This window comes from Pelobates fuscus, chromosome 9 (assembly GCF_036172605.1).
Source record: "Pelobates fuscus isolate aPelFus1 chromosome 9, aPelFus1.pri, whole genome shotgun sequence".
Classification (NCBI taxonomy): Eukaryota; Metazoa; Chordata; class Amphibia; order Anura; family Pelobatidae; genus Pelobates; species Pelobates fuscus.
In genome coordinates, this window is record NC_086325.1 from 23,103,852 (window position 1) to 23,131,372 (window position 27,521).

Consider the following 27,521-nt stretch of genomic DNA (forward strand, 5'->3'; position numbering starts at 1 on the left):
CTATTGGGGAAGCAAGAAGGTTGTGTCTTGTGGCGGACCGCCTGCCCCTCCCCCCCCCCTCCCCCCCCCCGACTGGGTGCCTCTGCCAATCGCTGCTTCCTAGTGTATACTGAGTACCACAAGCACCGCACCAGACACCATCAACACCATAGTCCCCACTTCCACCGTTACAGCTTGGCTGGGGTCTCACCGTCCTCCACCCACCCTGTACCCAAGACCAGGATCCAGCTTCCAGTGGGTAGACCTCTCCTACTCCAGAGAATGTAGCAGGCAGCTCTTACAAGAGCAAGTGATTATTACCCAGAGGAGTATAGTGATATAGCAATCCCCAGGGTAGATACAGCCATTTCCTCCACACATGAGGCTCTATGTTGAGGGTAAACATGAACTCATATATTGGTCGTCACACTGGCCTTTTATGCAATTCCCCATGCAAGGGGTACTCCCACAGGGACCCATGTACATGTACACTCCCACATGGACCCATGTTTGTATATGGGACCCATGTCCCATATACAAACATACAATCCCTCCCCTCTGTCTGGGAAATAATTGAGTCAGATACTGTATTAACTCAATTACCTCCAGGCAGAAAAAACACATATTTTTATTAAACCCCAAAAGTACATTTAAAACTCGTGGAACCCCCATAAAATATCCCCTGATAGCCCCGATCTGGGTGAACAACATATCCAAAAATCACCCAGATCGGTTCAGGGGTTCAGGATTTCCATGGAGGTCTTATTTTAACCGACCGCACACAAAATGACTGTCCAAAAAGAGTTCCAGGAAATCAGGCTCTTTGCACGGTCTACCTTGGGGATTCAAAGAAGAATATGAAATACCGAACATATAGGTTCGGGAGTAGGCTCGGTTTATGTCTCTCGCTCGGGAGTTTATTCCCACCTAACGCCATTCGATTCCCATTCAAATAGCCGAACAAGGTATCTGGAAGGTATGTGTTTAGCGGTGTCCTATTTGAGTTCCATACACTCGATGACCAAACACCGCTCATTGTGCTTGCGGCTTAAGATGGACGCCACCACGTGTTCAAATGCCAGTTGACCGCTTCAGACCACTTCGGGAGTTCGAAGTGCTGCTTCGAACCGCTTCGAGAGTTCGAAGTGTAACCATACAAAAGGCACAAATGGTGTATTTAACCAAAGTCTATTACAGGGGCCATAGTCACAGGGCAGGAGGCTGGCAAAAAGGCTTCTCCAAAAGCCAGTGGCGAGGTTATTGGGAAAGGAAGTGGTGTGTCTCTTTTGAGGAAAGGTAGTAACATTAAGGTGTGCTGGTGTCTACACTATGATATTATATCAGTGGAGTGATGTATTGTACTTACTTCTTGCAACCCCAGATGGTTTACGTTTGTACGTTTTGCGTAGATCCTCTGCATACAGACAACAATTAAGGAATGCATTCCGGCAAGCAGGAGATGGCACACGACTAGCACGCTTGTTACAATCCCGTGCCATGCCTTTAGGTAGAAGAGACATCCCATCTTTACAGCAAGTCTGCTCCCCAGTGGGATAGGAGCGAACTGCAAAAGGAAGATAGATTTTTATGAATACTCATCTGACAACACATTATGGAACGTATTTAAGGACCAGTATGAAGACTTTTGATCTAGGATGAAAGCATAATATAAGAGGTACATTTAAAATGAAGTTGAAGCACGCTGGGTGAGTCCAAAATTCTGACCCGCTGAGATTTTGTATATACAGCTGATCAACGAAAATTAAACAAAAATTGTTCACTATACACCAACGTGAACAGAGAATAAATCTTTAACAATAAACCCACCAGGTTCAAACCTGTAATTTGCTGCTTGTTTCCAAAGTTGAGCTCTTTTGAGAAGACCTCTTAAAACCAGGAATTCAATTTATTAAGCATTCCATAGTGCAGAGGATCTGAGTTACTCTGAATTCCTCCAAGATTTCGCTACTGTAGGTTACAGTACTTTTTGTGAAAATTTTTATATTTTTTAGTGAACTATTTTTTTGATTGAATTACACTTTTTTGTTAAACTTGTTCTTGTGTTACCTTTTTGCTGTGCAAGTTTACTGGCTTCATCTGATCTTTTCTTACGATTTGGAACTCTGCATCCATAATCTACAAGTTCACACAGAGTAACAACAAAAGAGACACAAGTTAGCCATAGACAGATGTACAAAATCATTTTCAGCTTCAAAGCATTTACTATAGAAACCCAAATCAACATATCAAGATATGACACACTGAGAATTAACTGCAAAAAGGAATAATAATAATCACAAAAAATTAAATGTATGTGCTCTTATAAAAGGAAATGCTGCCTTTTTTTAGTGCATTTCCTGGCTTACCTTTGCTCTTGGTAGAAGCAGCCATCTTTAAATGAACACTCCAACTACCAAAACAACTTCATCTAGATGAAGTTGCTATGGTGCCAGGAGGCTCTCTGGAGGAGCTAAACTGGTCTGAAATGAAATGTAGCTTTTGCAAGCCAGTTTTGTGAATAGGGAGTCACTGATTGGCTGAGAGTGTCAGCTGTAAACGCTGCTGGAGGTAACCTCAGGGTTAAAAAACAGTTTAACCCCTAAAGGTAAGACTGTCTCCACTGTAACATTGTCTGGGCATTCTCTTACCACCAGGGGTTAATCTGTTTTCCAAAGTCGGTCACCCAGGACCTCACTTCCTTCCTCCCGGCGGCCACAGTATAAGGAAGGTTGGTCGGGAAATTTCAAATTTAAGGCCAAATTAGCTGAAATAGAGCTTGGATATTTTTTTTTTTTTTTAGTTCGGCTATTTTGACCTTAAATTTTAAATTCACGTTCAATTCCTGATGATTCTCACTTTAGTAAATAATCCAGTGAGAGCATTATCTGACTCTCAGAAACGGTTCATATGGAGAATGAATATGTTCCTTTAAGAGCAGTCAGTGAATCTTTTTTTTATTGATGCACCTGAGCAACCTTATTGTACAGATTTGCAGAGTATTCATGCATTATCTCTGAAATCATAGACAAAACCTCATTCACAAATCCCAGAAGTGGAAAAATTACGCATTTTCTAGTTGAGTTCTCCTCCACCTTTAACAAAATAATATTGCATGTGATTTCTTCTAGTCCTTTAAGCAATAGTTAGACTAAATATCTTATTCTGTTGCAGAATAATCCACTCTGCCTGACAGGAAGCTAGTTTGGATCTAAGAAAAAAAATAAAATAATAATCCAACTATGTGCACCCTGGAATCAGGCTGAGAAATAGTGGAACCTAAGACCTTGAATAGTTCGGAACATTGGAACAGACAGACATAAAGCATGTCTTTGACCTGTGATAAGGAGCTGTCTGTTTAGACATGGCTGGCTACAAAGTCTTCTCACCCTGTAAGTTACTGTATCCAGCAGAGGAAACGAATGCCAGTCCAGCATCTGTGAACACATGGCTGTAATCCTTGCCTCCCCCTGGAGAGCAGCCCAAGTCATAACCATTCATAGCTTTGAACATCTGGAGGAGATAGAAGATAAGGCATCCTCAGGTGATACTGTCCAGACCTGTTACGGGTTTGTGCAGTCATGAGCACACTCCATGTGTTCCCTATTAAGGGTTAATAAGTGTGCATGGGTTTACAAAATAACTGTCTCATTAGTGATTTTGCCTTTTAGCTGATAGCAGCAAGGTAAATTGTTAGCGTAGGACAGATGAGCTTACACTTTAATGGCCATTGGAGTAATACTAAAAACCTCCAGTTATTTAACTGTGCATAGGGATTTGGGATAGTGTGCAACATTCTATGTATTTGGACTGATGTATACTGTAGCCTTTGCTGTCGCCCTGAAGTAGTGGGAGTTTGAGTGCAGGGCTTAATTTTGTGTGTTTGTATTTAAGGATTGCTCTGATAGCTACTAGAAAGATAGCAAAACAGTGGGAATCTATTCCCCACCTGACTTTTCAAAAGTACCGTATTTATCGGCGTATAACACGCACTTTTTCTCCCTGAAAATAGGGAGAAAATCATGGGTGCGTGTTATACGCCGATATCCTACATTTACTTACCTGTCTTGAAGCGTGGGCCGGCTTCACAGCGCGCACCGCGGAACTGGAACTTAAATTTCAGGTTCCGGTTTCCAGGGGGACTGAAAGGAAGTGTGCACACTATTGTGTGCACACTTCCTTTCAGTCCCGCCGGTACTGGAACTTAAATTTCAGGTTCCGGTTTCCGGCGGGACTGAAAGGAAGTGTGCACACTATTGTGTGCACACTTCCTTTCAGTCCCGCCGGAAACCGGAACCTGAAATTTAAGTTCCAGTTCCGCGGTGCGCGCTGTGAAGCCGGCCCACGCTTCAAGACAGGTAAGTAAATATGGGACAGAGGGAAAGTGCACTAGGGGACACTATGGGAGGGGGGGGGGGGGGGGACACACTATGGGGGGGGGAGAATACTATGGGAGGGGGGAGAGAATATTATGGGGGGGAATACTATGGGAGGGGGAAGAGAATACTATGGGAGGGGGGAGAGAATACTATGGGAGGGGGGGAGATTACTATGGAAAGGGGGGGGAACACTATGGGATGAGGGGGGGGAATTTCCTGGAATTTCCTTCTGGAAATGAGGTGCGTGTTATACGCCGGGGCGTGTTATACGCCGATAAATACGGTACTTCTGAAAAATAACATAACTTACAAATTACTACATTGATTGTGTTGTTTTATCAGATCTCAATTTTTTTTAATCCCACCGGGTCCCTTAGCCAGATACGATTACTATTTAATTACTGCTTAACTACAGTCTTCTAAGGTTTCCTCTACGTCCCTTTTCCTTTCTTCTGTTTGCCGTCTTCTCTTTTACAACACTATTTCCTTCCCTTATATTCTGATAAAAGTGGTGACTACCTTAGTCAGCAGGGGGCAGAACTCTTCGGAGGATTTCTAGTCAGTCCACTTCCCAAACTATGTTCAGAATCTTGAATGAGAAAGTGTGTAGGAAGGTGTCTTCTTGTATGGTGGGGGCTGTGGAGGGGTGGCTATGATGTTAATATCTTATTCCCTGTCTTGTGGTGTATTTGATATGTTTTTATCAGTACTGATATAATTAAAAGTACATCTAAGGTGGTCACTCGAAACATATAAACATACCACATGTATTACATTCTCCCAATACTAAAAACGAACACAGTTACATATAAACAGTTATTGACACATAAATACATTTAACTTATACACACGGATTATATTAGAAATTACATGAACAAGATTGAAGATAATGGTTAACCTTGTCTAGTGTCAACTTGTTCTTGGAATTCAGAACGTATACGGCTGTATCTACGGCGGCTAAACCCACTGTGGTGGCATCATCTGTTTCCACTTCCAGTTTGATGGGTCCCCGTGGCTGAATCTCGCGTTTTTCGTTATTTCTTATCACCAACTGCACGATGAGATTCAAGTCAGCTTTATTATCTACGATGTATGTACTAGAATATAAAACAAGCGACATACTGTCATATATTACCTTGCCCTCACAAACGTCAGTCACGTCCACCCAAACTGAGTTGGCGATGATATCAGAACTCTGGTAATAATAGGCAATGACACGGAAGGAGGGAATCATGGAAGGGGTCACAGGGATCTGTATAGTCATAAGGTTAGTTCTGGCCATAGACTTTAGGAAGAGAATCTGACCCTTGTTCAGTACCTTTATGGGAGCAAAGTAGATTGGGTAGAATTAAATTGAATAATTCAAAAGTGACCATAAACATTTATTATATTGGTTGTTACATAGTGATGCTAAGCTTTTAACATAGCATTTTATAAAGTTCTATATAGCACCATGACTTTCTGAGCACAACAGGATATGGGGCTCTTCGATAGTCCATCCTTAAACCACTTGGCATATAGTTATGACACAAGACTCTTATGAAATATGATGTATTAGAAACAAATGTGGTTAGATGAGAGTTAGAGTGCACAATATGCAGTTAGAGATAGTGGAAATATGTGAAGTTCTATAAATGAATGTATTGTATTCAGCTTACATTTCTTATATTATACCTTCTAAAGGGAAAGGGTAGAGTCTATAATATCTAGGTAAACCTGATATAGAGTCATGGATCTAGGAGAAGAGAGGTGAAAGAAAGATGGAGGGAATAGATGAGTAAAGGGGTAGAGAATTATAAAGTAGGTAACAAGAGAAGAATAATGGTGAAGAAAACACAATAGATTGATAAAAGGGAAAGGAATGAGAAGGAACAATAAAAGAGAGAGAAGGAAAGAGAGAGCCAGTGAGTGAGATTGATAAAAGGAGGTCAATATGAGTGATCAAGGGAATGAGAATGAAAGGGAAGGATGAACGAAAACTCAATGAAAAGAAAGATAAAGTGGTAGATAATGTGAGAGAAGGATAAACAGGAGATAATGTGAGAAATCGTTATAGAATGAGAGAGAAGGATAGAGGAGGAGAGAATGCAAACAGAGACGAGGAGAATATCAAACAAAAAAGGAGAAAGTAGGAGGGAATGTGTGAGAAGGATAAAGGAGGAGAATATGTCAGAGAAGAATGAATGTTGTTTAGCCCAAAGATCGAGAGAAAAGTTACAAAGACTCATGGTGAAACTTCGAGAAACACAAGGGTTCCCCTCACTTCTTTAGATTGTAAGCTGATCTGGACAAGCTGGACAGGGCCCTCTTCACCTACTGTTCCCGCATTTCATACATGTTTTGTTAAAATTAAACGGGTGTCTTGTTTCCTATTCTGTAGCGCTGTAGAATATGTTGGCGATATATAAATAATTGTAATTAAGTGAAGAGAAGAGTAAGAAAAGAAGTAGAGAAACAGCATAATCGGAAGGTTTCTGGGTAAATCATATGGAGGTCTTATTATTAATCTCCCTTGCTAACACTGCTCACCATGTAATGTATTTTCTTCACATTTTCGGGGTTTGCTGTGACTAACGATACTGAGACCATGACCGCCTCCCCGGGGCTCACAACCTGATACGGAACACTCATGTGAAGAAAACTGTTACTTTTAGAAGAAAAGGCAATGAGGCTTAATTTTTCAACTGCAGAATTCTGATTATCGACTACAGCAACCTGTGAAGAGATCAGAAGATGTTTAACAGAAGACACGGAGAGAGCCATAAGCCTTAAGTATTGAAGGGTCAAGACATACACGCACAGGTTAGAAAATGTAAAATAAAAATGATTAAGAGCTCCAGATAACAATAAAAACAATCTGTCTCATGCCAATGGGTGTGCAATGTGAAGTTTTACTCTAAGATACACATGTTGTCAGAATTTGCAGCTAAAGTGTTCATTACCTCAATATCCAAGGTTTTATCTTTATCACTTGTGTTTATATTAAATGACAAAACTCCACTGCTGTCTGATCTAAGCTTCTGCTTTTCACCTTTTGGCTGAGAGATTTCAATATTTACAACGCCTGTAGAGGAACCGTCCACGTTAGACACCTCTACCTGAAAGAGAGGGAGACACAGAGAGGATGAGAATAACGAGAGGGGAAGAGACGAGAATAGAAAAAGAAAAGAAAGAAATCGATAGTTAGAAATAGATAGAAAGAGTAAGAGACAAAACAAGTAAGAGAGGCAGGGAGGAAAATGTAGAAAGATGGAAAAGAGGGAGAGATAGATGGACAGAGGAAGAAAGAGAGAGAACAAGAGGAATAAATACAGAGAGAGACATCAAGAGACACACATTGAAAGAAACCAAGAAAGAACAAGAGAGAGGTAAAGGGGTTAGATATAGATAAAAAGAGAGATGTGGTAGAGTAAGTGAAAAATAGAATGTAGGAAAGAGAGGATGAAATGCATGGATCAGAAGATATATAGAGAGAAATATGTAAGAGGTGGAATAAATCGATAAAAAAAGAGAAAGGAGAGCAGTACGGGGAAGGTGGGTGAGAGAGAGGCAGAGTGGAAGAAATAAGGGCAGAAAGAAGAGTTCTAGAGAAAAAAGAAAGCATAGAAAAGAGGGAGATGGTACAAGAGTCAGGTACAAAGAGAGAGAAGGGCACCAGGAACTGGCAAGTAAAAAAAACAATGCATGAATAACACAATAAAGATAGAATAATTTAACATTCAATGACAGAGGACATAAAAAGAAAGGGATTAATCATAATCTGGAGTCATGTATATATGGATATTTAAAAATCTTGTAATACCTTTTTTTATTGGACTAACAACATTTTTTTTATGACAGGCTTTCAGTAGAACCTCCCTTTCTCAAGTCTAAAGCATTTCTGAGCAAGACAACACATAGAATTCAAAGTTGAGTGGTGATGCAGGGGTTAAAGCGACATGAGTGCAGATAAGACACAGGTTTGATAGAACATAGACACCATTCTTGCAGAGGGTCGTAAATATCTTGTGTGAAGGTCACAGAGTGAGGGGGGATAGAGAGGGGAAAAACAAGCGAACAGTGCAGAAGGGGGGCGTATCAATATAAAGAATGAGTGAATTCCCATCCAAGAGTTACAGGATAGGTATGAATGTCTATATCCAGCATACACAGACACACACGTACATGTACAAATACATATACACACATAGTGTATATGTATACAAGTATACACAAGTACATACAACAATATACATATAAATACAACACAATGCACAAATATATGTACATGCAAACCTACACATCCACACAAGCACCAATACATGTATTACAACTCAACTTTGAATTCTATGTGTCGTCTTTGCTCAGAAATGCTTTAGACTTGAGAAAGGGAGGTTCTCCCAAAAGCTTGTCATTAAAAAAATTCTGTTAGTCCAATAAAAAAAGTATTACAAGATACAAATTTTATCTGTGTGTTTGTGTGTCTGTGTGTAAAAAGAAAATATTCTGTTATTTGAATTTAACTGAAATTATGCCATACAAAAGCATATTGATGAGAATGTTGCCCTTATTGAGACTGAATGGTCTGCAGAAACCCCAAATTGTAGTGAAATAGCGCAGGAACAATTCCAGACTTGTTCGGATCAACTAAATAACATAAACAAAAAGATCCCTGAAGATCATCTAAAGAACATATAATGCTTACCACAATTGGCGTTGGGCTCCCAGGGGTGAAATATCTTTTAGTTTTGGATAGATTTATCTTGTAAGGAGAAGTCACAATCTTAACTGAGGTGAGCTCCTTCTCTTCAAAAATGCCGGCTACAGACAGGCATGGAACAGGGTTAGAAAGTCAGATTGTATAACGCAGAACTTTTTATCTCTATTATAGAGCATCTGAAATTTGACATTCATCGTATGTGGAGGAGAATGAAGATCCCTCTTATCCAGCTCCCAATTCATCCAGCACAAGCAGCTTCTAAATGTCACATTGGAGCAATATACACATGTATTCTGATCCCCACGAAGGTTGCTTAGTAAGTATTACTGGTGTTAGCAAAGGGATTGTAAACATATCTACCAACTGTCCCTGTTGAAGAGGGACAGTCCCTATTTTGGACCCAAATCCCTCTGTCCCTCTTTTTTGTCCTAATGTTCCTATTTTTCATAGGCTCCATGTTGTTGGTGTGGCTGAGTGTATAACAGAGCTCCACAGCAATAATACTCCCAGTAATGTGTCTGAGTGTAAACAGAGCTCAGCAGCAATAATACCCCTAAGCCTGTATAAATAAGATTAATTGGTTTTGTTCTACATTACATTTGAGATACATACATTGTTATTAATCATTTAAATGTGTACTTACAAGCTGACTCTACCACACTGGCTGCAATGTATAGCGTATAACCCTCTAAAGCCACTTTGAGCTCCTTTGATTTTGCTACAATTTCCGGCATATTTATCTTCATCACCGCATCTCCTTCTTTCAACTGCAAGATGGACAAGAGAGACATTTAGTGGGATATTACCTGGTTCTGTAATAATCATCTAACTGGATGCTTCCTCCCAACCCACTAATAAAAATACCAGTCACTACAGTAATGTACGAAAATAATGAATATGCTAGAGGTGAAGGGGCAGGGTCGGATTAATATAGGGGCTGATGGAGCTGCAGCACCAGGCCCAGGCCCATTAAAAAAAAAAAAAAAAAAATTCACTATTTTTTTTTTTTTTAAACACACTACTTTTGGGTTTGCCACCTGACTGGTATTTTAACGCAGAACCGGTATTTGAGGCTGCCTGGCCCTGACGGTATTGCAGTAATACCGGCAATACAAATGCAAATATTTTTCTCAGTAGAAACGGAGATTACTCTGCAATACCAGCACCGGCCAGTAGGGATCACTGTGTATGGAGAGAGGGAGGGATAGGAAGTTACAGCATCTCCCTGCCTCTCTCTAATCACTGTTCCGCGGGGGAGCATTTACACAGCACAGAGAGTCCAGACAGCAGCTCCCAGTCTGCAGAGACAGACTACAGCTCAGATATGTGAGCGATGGGGGGAAAGGCAGCAGGGAGACATGGGGACATTGAAACACTAGGGGACACATGGGGACACTGAGACACTAGGGGACACTGAGACACTAGGGCACACTGGGAAACACGGGGACACAGACACTAGGGGACACTGTGAGAATGGGGACGTTGTGACACATGGGGACACTGTGAGACATAGGTAGACACATTGGGACACAGAGACACAAGGGACACAGTGTCTCCCAGTATCCCCATGTCTCCTGGCCAGTTTCTGTGTGTCCCCATGGCTCCCAATTTCCCCATGGCTCCCAGTGCCTGTGTCCCCATGGCTCCCAGTGTCCCCAAATGTCTGTGTCCCCATGTCTCCCAGTGTCCCTATGTCTCCAAGCCAGTGTCCCTAGTGTCTCAGTGTCCCCATGTCTCCCAGTGTCCCTATGTCTGTGTCCCCATGTCTCTGTGTCCCTAGTGTCTGTGACCCGATGTCTACCAGTGTCTATGTCCCCATGTCTCCCAGTGTCCCCAAATGTCTGTGTTCCCATGTCTCCTAGTGTCCCCATGTCTATGTCCACAAGTTCCCCCATGTCTCCCAGTGTCCCCAAGTGTCCCCATGCCTCCCAGCTAGTGTCTCAGTGCACCCATGTCTCCCAGTGTCTGTGTTCCCATGTCTCTGTGTCCCTGGTGTCTTAGTTTCCCCAAATGTCTGTGACCTCATGTCTCCCAGTGTCTGTGGCCCCATTTCTCCCAGTGTCCCCAAATGTCTCAGTGTCTCCATGTCTCCCAGTGTCCCCATGTGTGTATGCACTAGTGCCCCTATGTCTCACAGTGTCCCCGGGTCTCTCAGTGCCCCCCGGTCTCTCAGTTTCCCCTAGTATCCTAGTGACACGGGACACACTGAGACATGGGGACACTGGGAGAAATGGGGACACTGACACTGGGAGACTAGGGCAGGGATAGGCAACCTTCGGCTCTCTAGATGTTGTGGACTACATCCCCCATAATGCTCTTACACACATAATGCTGGCAAAGCATCATGGGAGGTGTAGTCCAAAACATCTGGAGAGCCGAAGGTTGCCTATCCCTGGTAGGGGACTGGGCGACATGGGGACACTGACACTGTGATACATAGGGACACTGATGCCAGGCTGGTCTTCCAATTCTTTAAACAGACATGCCCCCTTTTTGGGCATGTTCGCCCCTTTTGGCAGTTTTGGTCACGTGACTCGCATCAGTGGCCCATCCTTTTACCCCGCCCATTGACTTCCTGCTTCACTGGACACTGCTGTTAGGGGGTATGGATTTACTTGAAAGATTAGATTAGAGAGAGATTAGCTTAGAGTATGTGTTTTCTCATAGCTGCATCCTTTGAGTTTCCCTCCAACACCAACTCCATCAGATACATGACGCTTGGGAGGTATGACTGTTTTAGTGTTTTTGGTCGATAAGATTCTGTAATTAGGCCCCATCATAATTGTCAGCACCAGGCCCACTGGACTCTTAATCCGGCCCTGTGTAGGGGACGCGTGTAAGGTTTACTAATACAAATATTGGTAATTTCAATTTTCTCAGGGTTACTTACTAAAATGGTTATTCAAAGTGAATTCAAAGTAAATGTCAAATTTAGGGCCAAAGTAGCCAGACTGAAATCACAGTTGATTTAGTGAATTTTTCAAGTTCGACCTTAAGTTTGAGATTCAATTTAAATTATCATGTTACTAATTATCCCTGAAAGTAATGCCCAATATTTGTATTTACTTTAGGTAATAACCCTGTTAGTGTCAAGGACTGATGTCTAAATCTAACAAATATGTTGATCGAAGACATTTGGGATGACGCGGTTAAAAGGTAACTGACTTTTCTAGCATTTATAATACTGTATCAAATATTGAAAATCACCCACAATGTATGTTTACCTATTTTCTTCATGACAAGCTCCATTTTATTTTAAATTTATATGGATGTAACTATTTTTTTTTAGTATCACTCCAATGGCCATTAAAGTGTAAGCTCACCTGCCACGTCAAGGCAAACCCTCTTACACTTAAATGGCCATTGGAGGGATGCTAAAACCTCCAGCTATGTAAATATGCACAGGGATGTGGGATAATGTACAAGTAACTTTTTTCTTCTTTTTTTTTTTTGTGTGTGCTTAGAGACAGGGCCGACCGTAGGCGTGTGCGAGCTGTGCAGCCACACAGGGCGCCATGGCAACAGGGCTACCGGGCGTCCAACACAGCTCGCAGGCCGGCCGAGTTCTGTATTTAAAGTGCAGAGCAATACAGTGCATAATACTGCTTTGCACTTGACTTGCAAATTATAAGCAGAGAGCCGCGGCTGGGAATTCACTTCTGTATGGAGTGTGGAGGAGGAGCGTGGTGGCGTGACGCCGCGTACTTGCGTGATGTCGACGTGCTCTGTCATCAGAGGGAGCCGCAGAAGGATCCAATTCAGTGAGTGAAGGCTGCGCTCGGTGCTCTTCAATCAGCGGAGAGGTGAACTGACAGCTCGGTTCAGGGAGCAGCAGCCTTTACTGTGAGTGTAATTGTATCTCAATCTCTAAATTGAACTTTAATCACATACAGGAGGCTCTTGCAGGGTCTAGCAAGCTATTAACATAGCAGGGGATAAGAAAATCTTAATTAAACAGAACGTGCAATAAAGAAAGCCTAAATTGGGCTCTCTTTACAGGAAGTGTTTATGGAAGGCTGTGAAAGTCACATGCAGGGGGGTTCATAAACAAAGGGATTTAACTCCTAAATGACAGAGGATTGAGCAGTGAGGCTGCAGGGGCATGATCTATACACCAAAACTGCTTCATTAAGCTAAAGTTGTTCAGGTGACTATAGTGTCCCTTTAAATAGGTTTTGTTGAAGGGGGGCAGGTGGTTGATAAAGGAGTGGGAGGGGATTGATGAAGAGGTCAGGGGGCTGATGAAATGGGGGCACATGGCTGATAAAGGGGTGGGAGGGAATTGATGAGGGGGCAGGGGACTCATGAAGGGGTGGGCAGGGGTTGGATTAATTGACAGGGGATGTATTAAGGGGCTGATGAAGGGGAGCAGGGGATTGAAAAGGGGGGCATGGGACTGATTAAAGGAGGGCAGGTGGGTGATGAAGGGGTGGGAGGGGATTGATGAGGGGGTCAGGGGGCTGATGAATGGGGGCAAAGGGCTGATAAAGGGGATTGATGAGGGGGTTGGGGGGCTGATGAATGGGGGCAGAGGGTTGATAAAGGGGTGGGAGGGGATTGATGAGGGGGTCAGGGGACTGATGAATAGGGGCAGAGGGCTGAGAAAAGGGGGGAGGGGATTGATGAGGGGGTCAGGGAGCTGATGAATGGGGACAGATGGCTGATAAAGGTGTTTGTGTGGGAATTGATGAGGGGGCAGGGGGCTGATGAATGGGAACAGAGGGCTGATAAAGGGGTGGGAGGGAATTGATAAGGGGGGCAGGGAACTGATGAGGGGGTGGCAGGGATTGATGAAGGGGTGGCCAGGGGTTGGATTAATTGCCAGGGGATTGAAAAGGGGGGCATGGGGCTAAATAAAGGGGGACAGGTGGGTGATAAAGGGGTGGGAGGGGTTTGATGAGGGGGTCAGGGGCTGATGAAAGGGGGGCAGAGGGCTGATAAAGGGGTGGGAGGGAATTGATGAGCGGGGCAGGGGACTGATGAAGGGGTGGCAGGAATTGATGAAGGGTGGGAGGGGATTGATGAAGGGTAAGGGGTGGCCAGGAGTTTGATGAAGTGGTGTCCAGGGGTTTGGTGAAGATCTGGCCTGGGGTTTTGGTTAAGAAATGCAGGGGTTTTGTAGAAGGGGGTGGAGGCAACAGATTGTGAATGCTCCTGAAATAGTTTGAAGGGGTCCAAACAGAGACAGGTTGGGGGTGGGGGGCACCACAGAGCGCCTAGACACCTAAGGCCGACCCTGATTAGAGAAATCAATGACAAAAGCTATATCTGAGGGTTATGATTATATGGTTATAATACTGGAATGTGAAAGAGTGGCAGTGTAAAGCAAGAGCGTTGAATTACCTAGAACTGAGCACGGTACAGGCCGGCAGGGTTGCTAGGAATGGAGACACAGAGAGCAAGAAGGGTTGCAACACCACCCCATTTACCGTAACAAAATGCCAATGTTAGTTTAAAGTTTAACGGTTAACTTATCATTGATTATTGTCCCAGATGTCATTTACCTTCCCAACATTAACAGTAATACTACAATGTTCTGATCATTACTCTCTACTATAACTGTGCATGGCGAGAAAATTGGCAGAATTTGAAAACCGAGGTTTTAATTTGGGAACTGCATCAGAAGAACAAGAAAGGAATGAAAAGAGGTCACTCGGTATGCTGCACAATATATACATAATATTAATGATTTCTGTTACAGTACACTGATAATATAATATTCTGTATATAATTTGCAGAACACTGATAGGATCATTTTAACTCTGTTTGGTTCACAGATGAAGTGAGAAAAAGTAACCATTGGACAGACATAGGAGTAGGGTAAAAAATTAATCTACATTTATAAATTATATGTTTATTAACTATATAATGCAGTTGTAATCAGAATTATTCCACCCCCATTTTATTGTCAAAATTACAGACTCTAAGCTGTTTGCAATAAACAAATCACACAATTGAAATAGCTCAACACAACGAATGCTTCAACTGGTTTCCCCAAATTCAACTGAAAATGGAACTTATGAAGACTTCTCCAGTCTCAAAATAATTCAATTCCTTCATGGCAAGAATCTTTAGTGCTCAGTAGAGCACTGTTTTGCTGTTATGACCGGCTGCAAACGAGGAGAATAGCCAGACACCAGCTTCTGGCAGCGTTCCTCAGAAATCTTAGCCCATTGCTCATGAGCAATGACCTTCAGTACAGTAATGTTCTTGGGTTTGAGTGCTGCAATCGCCTTCTTCAAATCTCCCCAGAGATCTTCTATGGGGTTCAAGTCAGGTGACTTGATGGACACTGTAGAAATTTCCAGGACTTCTTCTGCAACCAAGCCTTGGTAGAATGTGATGCGTGCTTCAACCTCACAGATGGCATTACATTTTCTCCTAGGATTTCCTGATACTTCAATGAATCCATCTTGCCTTCCATACACTGTAGGTTTCCAGTGCCAGAGGAGGCAAAGCAACCCCAGAGCATCACTGGACCATCATCATGCTTCACTGTAGGCAGAGAGTTCTTTTCAGCATACTTCATTCTTCTTCCTCCTGACATACCACTGATCCATTGTGCCGAAAAGTTCCAAATTTGTTTAATTGCTCCACAGAACAAAACCCCAATACTTCCGTGATATTTATATGATTTTGAGCATATCGGAGCTTGCTTTTCTTGTGCTTTTGGGTCAGTTGTGGTGTACATCTTTAAGTTCTGGCATTGAAATCTTCTGTATTTAGTACGCTCCTTACTGTGTAACCTCAGTGCCTGTCACCACCAAGTCTTGCTGCAGGTCTTTTGCAGTCACTTGAGGGGTTTTCACAACCGGCTTTCTCAGAAAACTGGTTGCAGCTCTTGATAGCTATTGATAGCTTCCTTTTTCTTCCCCATCCAGTTAGTGTAACCACAGTTTTCTTCAACTTTCAAATTGCAAACTATGCTTCCAACTGTGTCTCTAGGAACAATCAGTGCATTCACTATCTTTTTTAATCCTATTTCGTATTTGTGAAGGGCAACAATCTCTTCTCTTAACTTTGTTAACCATTCTTTTGACTTAGCCATATTTCTAACATGCAATCAAATGTAACACTCAACAAACCCCTAGCGAGTTCAGGCATTTCAAGTGTTCCAGTTCAAGCACACCTAGTGCAACTAATGAAGCCCTTGATTAGTTGCATCAAGTGTGCTTGAGGTAACACCTGTTTTGCATATTTGTGCAGTTGTGAGGGATTCTATTTAGGGTGTTAAATCATTTTGAGACTGGAGAAGTCATAAGTTGCATTTTCAGCTGAATTTGGGAAACCACTTGACGCATTCATTGTGTTGAGGTAATTCAACTGCTTTCGTTTGATTTATTCATTGCAAACAGCTGAAAGTCTGTACATTTTGACAATAAACCTTATTTTCAATGGGGGTTGAATTACAACTGTGTATCAATATATATATATATATATATATTTACTCCTCCTCTTCTTACCTCTATTGTTCACTTGGTCTGTGAACAAAATCATATAGCAGCTGTTTCTTAGCAATTAATTATCTTTTTTTTTCTATCAAACAACTCTTTTTGGGTGCCGTTGGCGGAATTCAGAATCATGAATCAAAGCATTTGCTGATCACTCGATTGGCCCATATTTGACCGAATAGTAGTTCGGCCCAAAACAAACCGTCATGTTTACTTTCCAGGCAAAAACACAATTTCTTGGAATAATCTCCGTATAGCCAACCACTGATTGTCTTCTACATTCTGCATTCCATCTTCCTTCCTCACCTTTACTTGCTGCTCCAGACCGGTCAGCATGGTTCGCTGTCCCTCTTTATTTATAATGCCTATACGTGCATAGGCCGTGCCAATTACATTTTCCCCATAAACGTACCTGGGCCAATCAGAAAAGAGAATCAGCTTCAGAACTGATGCCGGTTATGCATAAACTAAGATACAACAACAGGAAGAACCCCCCAGAAATGCGATTGTTATACGTTTTAAACTATGAATCGGTTGAACTATTAATCACTGATCTATACAAAGAAATACAAGAACAGAGCTCCAAAAATCAGCAATTTAGCTACATTGCTTTAAAAACAGGGCAAGCGATAACATCATCAGTAGCTACGTATACACAATGAACACACACGAACACATTACCTGGCCTGCACAGTGAAAGTAAAATCATTTCTGGATATCAGGAAATAAGGCTTGTCTGGAATTATCTTCACTTCAAAATTAGGGAGAACTGCAGAAAATGTTTGGAATGGGGGAAATGTAACAGGATGAACAGAGGATAGATTAAAAAAAAAAGAAAAACAAAGGTTATCAAATACAAATATAAAACAAATTAAATAAGGCATTCCACCTTATTCCTTTCACTGATGATATCGGTAACTTAAATACATGTAATGCTTAGTTTGAGTCGAAACAAGATAGCAGTTTTCTTAAAGGTTGATGTTCAATGATATATAAACATTTAAAATGACGTATGTTCACACAGTTTTGTTTTTTCATTTATTTGTTTCTATTGTACAGAAATATTGGGTAAAACATAGACAGTATGTGAAGTACACGAAAAGTACACGAAAAGTAAAAAGTGAGCCTGGCTGTGGCAATTGGCAGCAAATTTCAATTAGTTTTAGTCATAGTCTTTTGACTAAAAAGCCATTTTAGTTTTAGTCGTATTTTAGTTATCTGAATTGTTTTAGGTTTAGTCTAGTTTTAGTCGACTAAATTTGACTAAAATTTTTTGACGAAAAAATGAACATTCTTTGTGTCAAGTTTATAGAAGCTTACCGTACTTCTTCACTTCAAATTCAGCTGTAAAATTTGATTCTGGGGCAGAGCTGAAATAGGCAGAGATTCTCCAGACACCAGACCTTGATAAACAAAAATCAATCATAATGAGTGACATGATAAGATTTTTGCAATGGTATGGATGGAAATATGGACAGATGAAAGGAAGGGGCACTAAAAGGAAAAGGGCAATTAATAGGCATTCAGAAAAAAAAATGAATTAGTCCCTTTAAAGGGACATGCCACGGTCCAATAAATAGATAGATCACTATTTCGTAGGTATAGCCCAAATGAAAACATGCATGCATTTATGTATTCATTTTTTCATTGGAGATATTTCTAAAAACTGTTTGCAAAAGCTCCAATCACAGACGTCCCAATCACAGTTCAATGAGACGTTTTTGCAAGGCAATTGCCAACGCATTTCACAGATATGCACGTGGAATTCCCACCTTTGTAAATAACCCTACTAACATTTTAACGTAGAAAATTTGAATGTGAACCCACAACATTTATATGATTTAAATAAAATAGGACATATAATGTAACAAGTCTTGACCCACTGTAGCAGAATATTTCACGGGCAAAGTATTCCTGTGTTAATTTGTGGTTAAAGGATGATAACGATGAAATAATTCTGTGGGAGCTCCTTCTGTGGTCTGACATTTCTGGGTACAGTGGTTGCTACGGTAAAGGAATTGTATTATATTTCTGTGATGTAATATCTCTATGGTAGTATATTTATGTGATATTGTATTTCTGTGTTGGAGTATTTCAGAGATATTTTATTTCTGTGGCAGTATATTTTTGTGATTTGGTATGTTCGTGGTAGGTTATTTCGTTAGGATATTTTTTTGTGTTAAACTGTATTGTCGTAGATTATTTGACGCGGATGGTAATTGCCTTTTAATCGTTGTGCCATTTGAGATCATTACTTACTTTGCAATATCTGGAATCTCAAGAGCAGATAGCGTCACAACTGCTCCCTTGGAAAGAAGTGAGATCCCCCTCACTTTCATACCTTGTGCATTCTGGGAGTTGGTGAAACATAAAAGAAAATGATCAGGTGCCGGTATAAAATGACCCCCATATTGTATTCCGCTCTACAGTTTAAACTATAAACTCTGTGAGAGGATTTTCTTGAGATTGGAATCATGACTGGTCCAATTTGTCTGCAACGTCATAAGAGTTATCTTTTTCATGACCAGCAAGGTTTACTCCTAATTACCATGTGCACATTATGTCTACATAATACACATAAAATTGATATATTTAGTCAAGTCCGGGTAGATTAATACTGTACAAATAAACATTGGGCATCATGACTTTGGCTGGGAGAATGTGTACTCACAGTGATTGCAACAGTGACGAGTTCCTCCGTCGGTCTCATCATATGATCTAAAGTGTACAGTCTAGCTTGTACTGAAATAAAATAGCCAGGGGTTACGTATATGTCTAGATCTGGCCTGTGCTACCTGATGGAGTTTTGTCAGGAACACCAAACAATGATGGAACAGATTTATAAATCAATGGGTCATCTGACGACTGAATACATCTGTCTCTCAATAACAAAATTAGATAACTTCCCAATGAGGTCTATGTAAATCCTGAAACATATGTAGGGAATAACGTATCTCTTATAAAGATGGACATTATTTTTCTAGACATGTTATGGGTGGGACAACTCTATTCACTCTACCCCCTATTCCTACGTTTCTCTGCAATTAAGGCTTACAAATGTAATAGACTTCCGACTGGGCAATATACCAATATATGTCAGACACCAAAGTTTTAGTAGGCTCACCTTTTTGTTTTGGAGTATAGATACTTTTGTCTGTCTGTATAAATATATATCCTCTTTTATAGGACACTGGGATGTTGACCACTTTTGCATCTTTTCCAAATACAGTTTCCATTTTTGCAACCAACTGCACATATCTGTCACTCTTCATTTTGTCCAACTGGCAGGTATTCAGCAGCTGAGGGGTGAGCTAGGTTTACAGAGAACATGAACATTTTAAGAATGAAGATCGAGGGACAGAGGCTGGGTCACACACAGTTAGACGGGAGGCAAGACCCTGACCATACCTAATAGTAGGGATATAGTCACTGAGTGAATGTTGGTGTATTATTATAAACCAATGCAAAGCACACTACTACACTAATAAGATATTCCACCAATGAGTCTAATTAATTAACCACTAGCAGTGTATTCTAAAGTGCTGTATAATATGATTTGTCACATTATTATGCCCTGACACTGGGCGATTATAGGAATATCCAAACCCAAATGCCCAACCTGAACAAGAGAAAAGCTTCTCTGCTTTAGACTCCTGGTAGGACATCACCATGCTACATAGGTGCCTATATTTAGGAGTATGACATCAGGATGGATGTGGATGGGCCAGCATGGGGTCATTCCAGTGACATTATTCTGGTGATGCTCTGGGAAGTAAAAAGGGTGTCATCCCAGCATAACAGCTAGCCAAATCGGGAGTTCCATGTGCAGAATGCTACCGCTGCCATCTCGTATGGACAGAACGTTCTCAATCACTTTATGTGGACTTTTCTCTCCTGTCACCAGAAATGGGACATTAGGAGAGAAAAAACAGGACAGTAGGACAGGAACATCCATAGTTGGTAGTTATGTGGAATACTAATGAACTAATGAACCTCATTTTAAGCGCAGTACCAGCCTGGTTTATTTCTGATGTATCCAAGAACCCAGGTTGATTTCTTCTTTGTGTGTTTATTTGGGAATTTGGGACACTGCCCCCAGCATTTTCTGACAGAGTGCCCATCTTCCTCACTTGTGTACTTATACTAATGTGTGTCTTTGAATAAAATTAAGATACTGAAGCCTATATCATCCATCTCTCCAGCCGGGCCCAGCACACAGTCGCCTGTACCCAAAGGGTCAACCATAAAACAAAATATATCGTTTATTAACACAATTATATAGATACAGATGTAAAAACTCACACACTCAGGGTTAACGGCACCAATGTCACAATTACTACTAAAATAAATTGTATTTTACATGTTTATTTGTTATTTTTTGTATTTACATGCTACGACATAACACTCAATATATAAACAATACTGCAATCTACACCCAGTGACCACTTTTTCGGCCTTTCTAATAGTGGGTAAAAGTCTACTGGGACTCCAGAAAAGCCTAAATTCTGTTCTATTCTAGTCTATGTCAACATGAGAGTATTGCACAGTTGCTGAATTTCCCACTCAGTCACATTCCTGTTTGTTTGTTTGTTTGATTTCTTTGTATGTGTTTGTTTATGCACCATTCTCCATATACTCTAGAGACTGTTGTTTGTGTTCATGAGATACTCTGACCTCCTCGTTCGGCACTAACCTTCATTCCATCACCAAAGACACTTCAAAGTATTTCTTCCCCATTCTAATGTTTGGTTTGAACAGCTGAACCTTTCACCATGTCTGCATTCACTTAACAAGCAAAATATTTAACAATCAGGGGTCATTATTGGCTTTTTAATAGTTGTATTGGTATATGGTAGATATTAATTGATGTTGCTTTTTACAATAGATTGCTACTTTGTTTTCAGTGGATTGCAAAATAATACTTTTTTTCTAATCCCTACTTGGGCAGACAGTGTCTCGATGCCATGGAAACCAGCAGGCACACAAACCGCCGTGAATTCAGACTTTGGTGGGGGGGACACTCCCAAGTCCTCAGGTGGGCTGGCTGTGTGCCAATGTTTATGGGCACGCTGAGCTTTTGGGGGTGAGTACTTGTTTCTTGTTTATTGTAAAAGGTATAAACATGTGCAGTGAAAATATTAATGTTGTCCTGATGAAAGTGGTTTATAACACTGAAACACTGACAAATAAAATGTAAGCTTTTTTGTTAAAAAAAAATAAATCCCAAACGTATTATCATTTTTAGTGTGTTTATTTTAACCTGTATTACGCACCAGGCACCAGGAATCATATTGATTTCATTTTTAAATGTAGGTTTCAGAAGTACTATCTATATTTATATATTTTTACTGGCAAGTTGTGTTCCAAAGCTGCGGTAGTAACATCACTGCAAATGTGTGACATCTGTGGGAAAAGCAAGTCTTATGGCTTGACTGGTGTGCAGATTTTTGTTTAACATTGTATTAACTATATATATATATATATATATATATATATATATATATATAAGCACACACACATTTTCCTATTGAGTTTTATCCATTTCTGCTCTCTCAATCTAAATAACTAAACATAGCATAGAATAAGGACAGAGAGCATATCCTTTAGGATAAATGTTTACCACAATAAATCTCCTAAACGTGAACTGGCTCAGGACAATGGAAGGTTAACTTCTAAACCTTTAATCCAGTCTTTGTATTGATTGCATACTTTCCCCCATTACTGATGCCCGACTACTACTTCTGTAGGCATTCAATATTAACCCTTTGTTGTTTTTTTTATTATTCCTAGAGTATCACAGTCGCCCTAGATGGCCCGCTATAATTCTTTGTGTGTGTTCTGGGTATTTTTTCATGTTTTTCTCACCTGCAGGGTTTTTGAAGCTGTGAAATCATTCCGGTTGTTCAGCATGATGATCTCATTTTTTGAACAACTCTGTGTAGTAATCTGATTCCGGAGGAAGATCTCAACTTTGACATCACCAGGGGATTGCTTTGATCCTGGTGGCCACTCAAGCTGCACCCAGACTGTTTCTTCAACCCCCACATGCATCAATCGGGGGGCCACAACCAGGAAGCTAAAAGGGTTGCCAAAAACACAGTGAAAAAATGAAAAGGGTGAGAATTAAAATAAAAGAAAGGTTAAATAATGCAGTGAATTAAGAAATACATAATGTGGATGAGAAAGAAAGAGACTATGGCTATCTATGAGTTTAGATATGAATTATATATAATGATAAAAGAAAGACGAGAGCGGACACTCACAGACTGTTACATTGAACGTTTTAATTAGGGTATCCAAGTGGGGTGTAATGGGTTAGATTTAGTTTATAATACTATATTAATTTAACATTACTTAGTTGAATAATATGAATTTAAAAGAACAATAGTTGGGAAGGTAAATGTTAAAGAGGGAGCGGGGGACTGAAGCAATAGAACACAACGAGAAGGGTAATGGGGTAATGAAGGTGTATTATGGGTTTTGTACTCACTTGGGTGATTGTCCTGCTGTCATGGAAAATATGGCTGCCCACACAAGGCAGCACAGGAGAAGGGGTCTCGCCATCCCTGTAGAGAGAAGGAGGAATGGCAGACTGGCTTTGAGAGTGATAGATAAAGAAATATATTGGGGAGGATGGGCCGAGAGATAAGGGAGAGACTGAATGCAATAGGGGAGGGAGAAGGGGAATCAGAGTTTAAATTTCCAAACACAGCAGGAATTGAAAGTGAAACGAACATTTTTGGGAACTGCTGAAGCAGTTTAAAAAAAAGCTAGTTGTGCAATAATGTCAATAGAGATCTATACACCTGTCTTTAATCATGGGATATTTATTTACTGATTTCAAAAATAAAATGGGGGACAAAAAATACTGGTTGGAAAGAATAGCTCTGTCCAATAAATTAGACAAAATCATGACTACTCAGGGAATGACTTCATTGAATAAAACATTGAATATTACCCATAACTAGAGTGATGTATGTTTCCCTTTAAATGTATGTTGAAAAGATTTATCAATTGACATCACAATCCATTTTGGTCCTGGCACAGCCAAGGCACACGTAACATAGGAGTAGAAAGAGATACATTGTTTCTGGGTCTCCTCCTCTGTCTCTGTTATGTCTTTATGCTGACTGGCTGCCAGATGAGAAGGGCGGAGCTTATAACAATGATTGACAGGCAGCCAAGATGGAGGCGTCTGAAGCAGATTTGACAGATTTAAAGATTCACTAAATTTTCCATTTTAATATCAGTGAGACATTAATATACATAAGGCATGAAGGGTACTGATCAGCTCCACAAGATAAAAGGAACAAGTGCATTGTCAGTGTATAAAAATGGGCTGCAGTGTGCATTTCTAAATTTCATTTTTTCTTTTCAGCCCTCACAAACATATTTACGTTATAAACTGGGAGAGGTAAACATGATATTAAAAGTGACACTTCTCCTTTAATACCCCGAGAAACATGGAAAACTATGTCACTATATTAATATATATCATTTCTTATTATTAGATTAGACAAATAAGAAACTAGAGCGTATTTATAAAGCTGCCATTTATTTAAATGAACAGGGTAGTGTGTAATGTGTAAAATATCTGTACATCATATCCCTAAGTAGGCAATGACACACAGACTATCACGTAAATAAATCAAATAGCCTGGTTAAATGACCCCCTGCATGTCCGTCTTGTAATGATAAATAAGCCTAATACTTCTTATTGACAGAGCCATTTCAGTAAACATAACATAATCAGAACAAAGTGCTTTACTACCCCACTGGGACTACATATATAGAGCACAAGTTCCTTAGTTCCTGGTAACAGCAGACTTTGTACTTTGTGCTTGGCGCATGTTAAAGGGTGTTATTACTTCATGCAACTCTCTGGAGTTTGCTTAACCCCACTTCCTCTAGTTTGCAAGCTTGGTTTGCAGGCCTTCACCTCACCTTTGTAGTCAAGATCCTGAAAGGGTGCTATCACTCCCCGGGATATTTAATATGATATTTACTAATCATTATTTTTAACAAATTGTATTTGTGAGATGTGAAAAAAATAAAAATAAATGTAGAAATTCCAACTCTTTATCCTGCAACTGGGTGCCGCCATTTTAGCTCTCTGTCAATCCTCGTTATAAGCTCATATTTTGCATTTTGTTACGATTTCTCCTCTTCCCTGGCTTTGCCTTGTTTGAACGGGATTACAATGTTATTTACTAAATCTTTAATATACTTTTTTTTTTTCAATATCTTACAGTTTTATTCAATTATGTAAATTACATTTGCTTTTTTCTTTTTTTTTTTTTTGTTGTAAATTTTTATTTTGACATGCAGGTAAATACTGTGAAGTCTGTATTGCCAACACAGCTTGAACAGACACATTCAAGTACATCAGAATAAAACAGCAGTGTAGCATGAATAAGAGTGGCACATTTTGTTATATGATGGTTCAAAATACAGCATAACATTTGATTCAACTCTAAGCATGGTACTTTTCCATGTAGTGTATCGGGAGCCTGTGCGCGTTTACACGAGAAGCCGCGTCACAGTGAGTTAGTCTAGTGTTATTGGTTTCACAGTGGAATAGAGTGAGTATGTGTGCTGCTGGGAAGCAAGGCTAGTTAGGGTGAGAGAACTTCTCCATTTGTGTGACATGTCATGGAACCATAAGATATATCATAACAGAGAACATAACATTACATTCTGGGATGTCATAACGAGTGATGGCCTTGAGGGCGATACGCACACGCACCCTCATAATATATTGTGGCCAAGTGTTAGCGCTATTTTTCGCCATTAAACAGGCACATCTATTTCAATCCTATGTAGTAGTGTAGAGCCTAGGTTGATGTGTGCTGCTGTATAGCGCCATGGCGCTAGTTGCAGTCTGGTGTGGATTAAATGTTGGCGGCTCTCTGTGTGCATGTCCCCATATCCTAGGGGTGAGGGGGGGGGGTCGTTACCAGGGCAGTTAAGAGCATCCCCGTGAGGGTCCCATCTCCGCCCCAGGGGATCAGTGTGTTTGCATTTTCTGAATCATAACCAAACTTAATATAAACTGATAATAAACGTATTAAACATAATCGAGAGGTAAGACAGGTCCGTACGGTTGGTACCGGACCACTGGATCAAGGAAAGGGAGCCGATGAAGGGTCTCAGTTCATGTCTTTGGAGTTTTCGCCTCTCTGGGCCGGAAGATTGGAGCTTTGTCAGCTTTCGCCGATTGAGGGTGAGGTTGTGTAGCCGTCGCGCTACTCTGGCGTGAGAGTCCCAAAAAGTCCAGTATACTTTGGCCATCCTGGGGGTTCGTGGCTTTGTGTTGTTCTCCATTTGCAGTCACCCACAAAGTTCTGGGGGTTGCCCATTTGTAGGTAATTCCAGCTGTATGTAGCGGTTTGGTAACCGTTTGCATGTCCCTGCGCCAGAGGAGCGTGGCTCTGCTTAGGTCTTGGAAGAATGAAAGACGACATGATTCAAACTCCAATGGGGTCTTCCCCCGAAGTGCAGCCAATAGCCCTAGTTTATCTGACATTGTTTGACATCTGAGTATAATGTCTCGTGGTGCTGTGTTGGGTGCCTGCGGCGACTTGGAGATTCTGTACACCCCATCAAATTGAAAAGATTTAGCCTGTTTTGTCGGCAGTATCTCTGTCACTAGGCGTCTAACATAGTGGGGCAGTTCCTCCAGTGGCACAGATTCTAGTACCCCTCTGATCTTTATATTTTTTCGCCGGCTCCTGTCGTCCAGTAGGTGGACGTGGTTAGAGAGATTTTCCTGGGCAGTTTGTATTTGCTGGATCTTGTCGCCCATTGTGTGGATGCTGTGTTTCAAGTCTGTTATGTCCCCTTCCGTGGCTTGAGTGCGTGCGGTCACTGCTTGGACTTTTGTATTGAGCGCTGCCAGATCCGCTTCCCACATTAGTTTAAGGTTGTGTTGGAGGCCTGCCAGCATGCTTTGAATATCCCCTTTCGTGGCAGGGGTACAGTCCTTTGGTGCCAGTGAGGGTTCTGGACCATGGGGGTCAGGTGAGGGGCTGTTATATGTGAGTTCTTCTTCCGAGGGCACTGGTGAGGCCCCACAGGGGGTGGGCGCCTGGGATACCCTGGGTGTTTGCAGCATTTGGCTGATGTCCAGCCGTGGTTTCATGGCGGCCGGGGTCGGTTTTGGGGTTTTTCGTCCCATCTCACCTGCCCTAAGCTGGTATGACTGCAGGTCTCCAAAGGCAGAAATTTGCCACGGCCAGTCCCTCTCCTCTCGCTCTCCGTATTGTCCGCCCGCACGGTAGGCCTTACCGCCTCGTTTACGAGTTTTCGTGCCGGGTGTTGAAAAGAACGGCATCAGCCTTATTGGAGGGGTGGTCTGAGTGCTGCATTGCCTTTTGAGATCACCGGGTTCGTTGTGTGGACCCGATGTCAGCGGATTTTAGACGATTTTTATCGGAGCTCTGAGTAATGGCGACTGCTCTGGTACGGTGTTTGGCTCCGCCCCCTACATTTGCTTTTTTCAGTTGTTTAGCAGATATGTCCCTAATTTTCTTTACTGAAAATTACAATTTTCAGTAAAACTGCTCAAAACAGCCTTAAGAGCAAAACAAAAAAGAAAATTTGTTTTTCTCAAATTTGCTTGAGTTGCTTGGTAGATAAGTCCCTAATTTAATGTCATTATTTATGACAATCCAACCCGTGGATAGCAAATTAGGGACTTGTCTACTAAACAGCTGAAACAGCAAACTTAAGACAAAGTCAGTTTTGTTAATTTTGCTGTTTAAGTTGCTTAGTAGACAAGTCCCTAATTTGCTATCCCAATGGATCCTTGTAGATCTGGAATAATTTGTTTAGACTTGTCCTGAATTTGTTCGATTTCAGTTAGTTTCGGTTTTTAAAGAATTAGAAAATTTGCAAGTTTCCAAATTGCTGAATTTGTCCGAATTGGGAACAAAATTAATTGCACAAGCCGAAACGAGAACTTCAGCAATATTTTCCTGTGGGTGTACAATCTTTCATACGCTTCACGCTGGAGGT

General features: G+C 41.1%; 1 protein-coding gene across 1 annotated transcript in view; it reads right to left on the reverse strand.

Annotated features, from left to right (window-relative positions):
• LOC134572506 (complement C4-like) overlaps positions 1-23,113 on the reverse strand; it is a 52,508-nt gene extending 29,395 nt beyond the window's left edge. The window contains exons 1-17 of the mRNA XM_063431505.1: positions 22,996-23,113; positions 22,371-22,581; positions 19,630-19,816; positions 19,177-19,247; positions 18,765-18,856; positions 17,826-17,908; positions 17,187-17,274; positions 16,812-16,917; positions 9,698-9,821; positions 9,040-9,155; positions 7,298-7,453; positions 6,885-7,070; positions 5,491-5,673; positions 5,254-5,406; positions 3,366-3,489; positions 2,047-2,115; positions 1,346-1,543 (exon numbers count right to left, since the gene is read on the reverse strand). Coding sequence (XP_063287575.1) covers positions 1,346-1,543; positions 2,047-2,115; positions 3,366-3,489; positions 5,254-5,406; positions 5,491-5,673; positions 6,885-7,070; positions 7,298-7,453; positions 9,040-9,155; positions 9,698-9,821; positions 16,812-16,917; positions 17,187-17,274; positions 17,826-17,908; positions 18,765-18,856; positions 19,177-19,247; positions 19,630-19,816; positions 22,371-22,581; positions 22,996-23,069 — 2,221 coding nt within the window. The 5' untranslated portion in view covers positions 23,070-23,113. The remainder of the gene's footprint in view (positions 1-1,345; positions 1,544-2,046; positions 2,116-3,365; positions 3,490-5,253; positions 5,407-5,490; positions 5,674-6,884; positions 7,071-7,297; positions 7,454-9,039; positions 9,156-9,697; positions 9,822-16,811; positions 16,918-17,186; positions 17,275-17,825; positions 17,909-18,764; positions 18,857-19,176; positions 19,248-19,629; positions 19,817-22,370; positions 22,582-22,995) is intronic.
• Positions 23,114-27,521: the final 4,408 nt, after the last annotated feature.